This window comes from Brachionichthys hirsutus, chromosome 18 (genome assembly GCF_040956055.1).
Source record: "Brachionichthys hirsutus isolate HB-005 chromosome 18, CSIRO-AGI_Bhir_v1, whole genome shotgun sequence".
NCBI classification, from domain to species: Eukaryota; Metazoa; Chordata; class Actinopteri; order Lophiiformes; family Brachionichthyidae; genus Brachionichthys; species Brachionichthys hirsutus.
Genome location: NC_090914.1, coordinates 4,320,639 through 4,327,487, shown reverse-complemented (window position 1 = coordinate 4,327,487; position 6,849 = coordinate 4,320,639). Strand labels below are relative to the sequence as shown.

The 6,849-nt window shown below is 45.7% G+C and overlaps 1 protein-coding gene across 1 annotated transcript; it reads left to right on the top strand.

Annotated features, from left to right (window-relative positions):
- Positions 1-347: 347 nt before the first annotated feature.
- On the top strand, positions 348-6,617 carry LOC137907582 (serine/threonine-protein kinase PAK 6). Its single transcript, XM_068751934.1, has 8 exons — positions 348-551; positions 1,710-2,363; positions 2,872-3,405; positions 4,196-4,329; positions 5,453-5,579; positions 5,653-5,778; positions 5,875-6,009; positions 6,450-6,617. The coding sequence occupies exons 1-8, from the start codon at positions 348-350 to the stop codon at positions 6,615-6,617; spliced, it is 2,082 nt and encodes a 693-aa protein (XP_068608035.1).
- The last annotated feature ends 232 nt before the right edge of the window (positions 6,618-6,849 follow it).

Below are 6,849 nucleotides of genomic sequence, written 5' to 3'. Positions count from 1 at the left end.
GTGTGTGTGTTTCTGTCTGTCTTTTACTGCTTGTGTGGCTAATGCACCGGAAGCCCGTGGGCACCGGCCAGCCTGGCCACGTGCTCCTCAGTTAAATGGCACAGAGCAGGAATAAGCCTAATCGACCAGATATTCTTCATTACACAGGAGCTTACAAATCCATCCACTCTTCTCGAGCTCATTCCCAGAGGCAGAAGCTTGTGGCAGTCTCTGGAACATAAACATCTCAGATATGACACAGCTTTCAGAGTGAGTACAATGTTGAGTGAAATTTATTAAAACGCCGAATTATTTTGTGTACAGGGACATTTTGAAGCAGGCAAGCTGTCACCTTCCTTGACTTGAGGATGTTTCGCAAAAAGAAAAAGAAGAGGCCTGAGATATCAGCGCCCAAGAACTTTGAACATCGTGTCCACACCTCGTTCGACGCCAAGCACGGTTGCTTTGTGGGCCTGCCGACCCAATGGCAAAGCCTGATAGAGAACCTGCGCAGGCCCAAACCAATGGTAGACCCCTCCAGGATCACAGAAGTGGAACTGAGGCCAAAGAAGGTAGACCACAATCCGTCCATTTAAATATTTATTGATCCTGATGCATGAACACACTGGTTGTTTTACTGAAAAAAATAGTCCTTTAGGGCTGTGGAGTAATTCTGCTGTCTCAGATAATGCCATAATATACTGATGACAATGTGGAAGAAAGATCTGCTCCCCTTCTGTAGTTTCTTATTTATCTTAGGGCGTTGCTAATAATCCTGCTGTGTCCACTGACTGAGATGTCAAATACTCACAGGGCCCCCACAAGATTTATTGCTCAATCCAGGGAATTGCTAACAGGGCTGCAGTGGCTCCTCACAGATGTCGAGCAGAAGGGATGAAAAGTGCAGGTACAGCAAAGGAAATGCCAAAGAACGGTAAAGGCAGCACATCCGAGGATCTTTATGCGTCACGGAGCATGCTGCCGATGCCGTTCGTGACTCTCTAGAACCAAACGGAGAAAACATCAGCGCTCTGATGTGATTGGTACTAATCAATATGAAAGCCATGATGTCAGCATTTAGGTCAGGTTTATGGTTCTAGTGGAGTCAACGATTTACCCGTAAGGACCTCGCCGCCTCGCCAGTGTGAGACAGAAAATAAGGTTCATTTAAGGTTTAGTTTTAACTTGAGCAAATGAGAAAAATGTAAAAAAAATAATAATGTAAATTTCAAGGTGTTATTATGGTATCTAAAATAGAAGGTCTCTGAGAGGTGCTACAATAGGTCAAATGTCATCTGATCTCTGCCCCTGGGCAGATTTAATGACACTGAAACAGGAGAAGGGGTTGACTGGCTGTGAGCTGAACACGACTCTACACTCAGAGTGAATAATGAGACGCTCTCTTAATGTTACAACTGCAACCCTATTCTGGCAAAAGGTCTCAGTACATTCATTGCTGTCAGGGCGAGTTTATGCCCTTTCCATAGATTCTATTCTCTGCATGCATGTAAAAAGGTCTCTCGTGCAATCATAGTGTTCAAGGTATTTGTTGCACCCCAATTTATTTCAACCACCATCTTTTGAAAATGAAAGCGATTCAAATATTCGAGTTCCAAATGTAACTTGTTTCTGCGTTACTAATTCGGCGCCCTCGTTATTCCTTTCAGTCTGAAACGTCTCTATGAACTAAGAAATGGCGTACAGAATGATGAGCGCCTCTCTTCTTTCAGACCATTGTGCGCGGCAGCATGATCGGCCACGGAGACTACATCGCAGCCATAATCAGTGACATGAGCCGACTCTCTGTGACCAGCTCCAACTCTCTGCGGAAGAGCAGTCCCTCCGCCAGGAAGAGAGCCCGGTCCCTGGGAAGGCTGGGGGAAGTGAACGAGGGGGACCCTTACCAGTACGAGGGCCTGATCCAGGACGACGAAGACGATGAGGATGCAGGTTTAGACTGGAAGGAGAAGGCCAGGAATATCCACAGCGAGACCAACACTCCTTATTTAGGCATGAAGAAGAGCATCACTTTGCAGCCCAATGGGATCTTGCCAAAAGCCAAGTCCACCTACGAAGTTAGCGTCAGCTCCCTGCAAGGACCCCCGCAGCCGGCCCAGTCCCAGAACGTCCCGGTCAGTCAGGGTTATACGAGTGGAGAGCTGGGCAGTCCTCAGGAGAGACTGATATGGAAGAGAGATTTCCAGCTGCCCAGGGGAATGCCAGCGAGTCAGAGACCTATAGCTTGTTTTTACAGCCCGGCTATGACTGTACAGCAGAACCTTGGAGATCAAACAGCGTTCTGTGCAGAGCTCCGGCCCACCCTACCGATGTACATGCACCCACAGAACAGCCCCGGGCGACCGTTCTCCTCCTATGACCTGAAAGTAAGCTCTTTTGCTTTTCTTTGTTTCCATGAAGTGCATCGATTACATAATTCCAAGATGTTATGTGGAGGATCCCGGCACTCATACTAGTAGATGTACGCTTTGGGTGTGAGCTTTGAATCTACTGAATTAAATTCTTATCAAGAAATCATTATTTCCAGCTTGAGGTTGTGCAAAGGGAGCATTATCGGTTGGCCTTAAACTATCGGTGATTAAAGTTAGAGTGGATTATTTAATCAGATTTTAATTAGAAAAAAATATGAAATGTGTGTCCAAACGACCACTGGGGTTGTAAATATTAAGAAAGTGTGTATTTGGCGATATCAGCATTAGATCGTTGGGTTCCTATGACAACATTGTACAACGCTTATGTCAGATGAAGTAAAAGCAGATGGGTTGGAGTGAAGGACTTTGCATTCACTTTAACACAGTCCTTGAGCCATGGGCTTACGGCCAACTGTCTCTCAGCTCTCTGAAGCTTACTCTCCAACTTTCTCTTTTCGTGCAGGCAGATTCAACGGTGAGGTACCACTCTGGCTTCCTGCCCACTGGTGACAGCAGTCCTCTTGTGGGTGGCATCAGGCCCCAGCGGACTGTGCGCTCCTCAGCTAGCTACACACTGGGTTTGTCTCCCAACATGGGATTGAGGCCCAATGGGCCTGACCCATTCCTCAGGCACTCTGGATGCCCAAATCCTCCCTACCCCCGACAGGACAGCCCTTCTCAGCCTCGACCCTCCCCTACAGGCTCATTAGCCACCAGTCCTCAAGGCACCTGCTCCCCCGCTTTCAGACCGCCACAATATCCCTCACCCAGGCCGCCGCCAGACCCACCCAAAGTCACCCACGAACAGTTCAAGGCAGCTCTGCAGATGGTGGTGGACAAGGGCGATCCACGCTCTTACCTGGAGAACTTCATGAAGATTGGGGAGGGCTCGACGGGGGTGGTCTGCATTGCCACAGAGAAGCACAGCGGCAGGCAGGTGGCAGTGAAGATGATGGACTTACGTCGGCAGCAGAGAAGAGAGCTGCTCTTTAATGAGGTAAGACCATTTAACGTTTAAAGCGAAGCCCGCAAAAAAATGCAACACAAATCACCAACACACAACATCCAGGATTCGGGGAGAGAATGATTCCAGTTTATTTCACCCATTACCACATGTATTTGCCATACAGGCTAAGAGTCACCTCTATTGTAGAGATATAGATAAATAATATATTTTTAGCTGTTGAAATAAATGTGATTTTGAAATCTTTGTCTCAAAGTTAGACTGAATTTAAACGCGGTTTCCTTATTTCACTCATGTAAACAGAAGAGCATGCACGCATGAATATGCAATGTGGTTATATCAGCCAGAAAGTTGACCCAAATGAAGATCCTTCTGCAGCAAATTATGCTACAAAGTTAATTATAGGCCTAAAGGGCTACTTTCTTGCACAGTTAGCATGATGAATGTAATCCTATCAGACAAATTTACCGGAAATGTACAAGGTTTAAATGAAGTCAAACATTCCTTTAATGCACAGGGTGGGGTTTCATTTTATTTGGCACATATAAATTCAGCTTGCTCATCAGAGAGTACCAGAGAACCACTCAGCCTGTAATAGTTTATCTTTTCTTTGGCTTACGTGCTTTAAAAGATGTGTGTTACCCAAGGAGGACTTTTATCAAGTTGGGTTGCAAAAGCATGTCCCAAGTTAAAAATTAAAATTCAGGATATCTAAATTTCTGCTGCATCAATTACTATTATTATTTAAAACAAACGAACAAAACCCTAAATGGAAGTGTGACTTTACTATCACCGATTTCAGTATTTATGTGTTGTCCCACAGGTCGTCATCATGAGGGACTATCAACACAGGAATGTGGTGGAAATGTTTAAATCCGCATTGGTGGAGGAGGAGCTGTGGGTCATCATGGAGTACCTGCAGGGTGGAGCACTGACCAACATCGTCTCTGAAATAAGGTACCGACACAAGTCAAGAGATCGTCTCGATACTTTTTCAGAAAGTTGCAAGGGTGAAATTTTGTCATATCATCTTTAATAGCCAAGTCAGCCACAAGGGGGGAGTGTGGCATCGACTGATACCAGCAGCATGGAGACTGACAGTCAACATTATCGATCTCCTCTGGGGAAAGGAAATAAATCAATAACACAACACCTGCATGTCTGGGAAAGCTCAATTTAACTTGAACTCATATAAAGAAGGGATGATATTGATCACCAATCAGGTGTGTATTTTAATTACCAACAGCTTGATCTCCATGGGATGACCTCAGCATTAAGTCAATATCCATTGAGCCAGTTTCCATTTAAAAAAAAAAAAGATTTAAAGAATCAAGGGGCACGATTCTCCTCCATCTTTCTTGACTGCAGTCTGAGGTCTGGAAATAAGTTTTTAGGCTCATTAAATTCTCACTGAATAAAACAAGGGTGCATATTTTAAACAAAAGCAAAAAAACTATACAGTTGCCTCCACCAAAGAGGCAATCTTTCATTGGCACTGGGTTTTTTCTCCTGGTTTGTTTGCCTGTCTGTCAACAGGAGTACACAAAAACGGCATTAATGGATTTTCAAGATATTTTGTAAGATATTTTGTTATGGAAAAACATTTTAAAAAATTCAAATGGGGTCTGAAAAAAAATGCGGCTCTTTAGTTGCCAGTTTCACATAAGCAACTTGACAAATTATTATAAAATTGCATGCAAGGCTGGAACATATGCCACGGAAGAAATAGTCTGGTGATAGGTTCTCAAGGTCAAGCGGTTATATCATCAGGGGACCGTTGCCAGCAGGTGCAGTAAAATACTGTGGAAGCTGAGCTGCCTTGGTGAAGGTTTGTGCTTTCTGTGTACATTCAAACTTGTTTATCAAGGGTGAGAATGCAGCAATCTGCTCTTAATGGGTACTGCGTGGATTTCTTAATGATGCACTGGAGATATCAAAGTTAAATAACATAGCAGGTGACTAAATGTCTGTGGGGTAGGATTGTTCTTTTCTTGAATCATGCAGTCTGTGTGTGTAGTGTTAATGTGTGTGTGCGTGCGTGCGTGTGTGTGCGTGTGTGTGTGTGCGTGTTACCCCACAGACTGAGTGAAGAGCAGATTGCCACAGTGTGTGAAGCTGTTCTCCAGGCCCTGGCCTACCTCCATTCACAGGGAGTCATTCACAGAGACATCAAGAGTGACTCCATACTCCTCACGTTAGACGGAAGGGTATGTATATTTATATATGTACTTATTTATTTATTATACCTTCATTAAATGCTTTTCACTTGTTCCCCTACAGGTCAAGCTTTCCGACTTCGGTTTCTGTGCTCAGATCAGCAAGGACATCCCCAAGCGGAAATCTCTTGTGGGAACACCCTATTGGATGGCTCCCGAAGTTATTTCCAAATCGCCATATGGCACCGAGGTAAGGAGTCCCAAACGCACTCGTGCATTAATAGCTTCGTGGTGGCGACTGATGCCAAAGACCGATAACCTGGTTCTTTTGTGTGGTTTGCACCAGGTGGATGTTTGGTCCATGGGTATCATGGTGGTGGAGATGGTAGATGGAGAGCCCCCGTATTTCAGTGAGACCCCTGTGGCAGCGATGAAGAGACTGAGGGATGAGCTGGCTCCAACTGTACGAAATGTCAGCCAGGTACAAGAGAAGACACTCGCAGTGCATTATTTCTCTGCCGTCGCGCGCGGATGTTTCACAGACTCGGCTGTGCTACATGGTCGCTACAAACGGTGAAACGCTACAGCATCAGCTGCAGTATCTGCTACCTCACAATATCACCGTGATCATGTTAGCATTATGATGCTAGCATTCGGTAAAGGCACGATGGTACCTGAACCCGGCGGGCAAAAAGTGTCCAGCACTGAAGGTTTGAGTTGAAGATAAATATCTGATCATTCATAATTTACTTATAATAAATGTGTATTTATTTATAATAAATAAATGTTGTCACTTTTAGTCTCTCAAAAATGAAACCGTATTTCTTACAAATTCTACAAATGCTTGTTGGTATGTCAAAACAAGGGCCACAGTGATTTATTGAAGTTAAATGACATTCACCGTTTGGCCCCACTATCCAGATCTCCCCAGTTCTAAATGACTTCCTGGGCCGTATGCTGACTCGGGACCCCCTGGAGAGGGCCAGCGCCACCGACTTGCTGGAGCACCCCTTCCTGTTGCAGAGCGGCTCACCTCAGTGCCTGGTCCCACTTGTAGAGCAGTACCGCAAGCGCACGTCCCGTTGCTGACCCCGTGGGGCTCCTGCTCCCCCCCCATCTCTCACACTCACAGGCCCGACCTGTCCAGGCCCCAGATGAGGGCCAGCACTGGAGTCCTACCCCCCCCCCCCCCAGCACCCGAGTCATGGGTGATCAGTTTGCAGAGAAGCAGACTCAAACAGCATGCTGCTGTTAAATTGTGGCGACCGGACGGCAAGTTTGGTTGACAGACACTGCATGGTCTCAGGCATGAAAGAAGCAC

Excerpts from the sequence above, each read along its gene's own strand:
- LOC137907582 (XM_068751934.1), top strand. The coding sequence starts at position 348 with ATGTTTCGCAAAAAGAAAAAGAAGAGGCCTGAGATATCAGCGCCCAAG. Across the intron at positions 3,406-4,195 it reads GAGAGCTGCTCTTTAATGAG|GTCGTCATCATGAGGGACTA; the intron begins GTAAGACCATTT and ends GTTGTCCCACAG. Across the intron at positions 5,779-5,874 it reads AATCGCCATATGGCACCGAG|GTGGATGTTTGGTCCATGGG; the intron begins GTAAGGAGTCCC and ends GGTTTGCACCAG.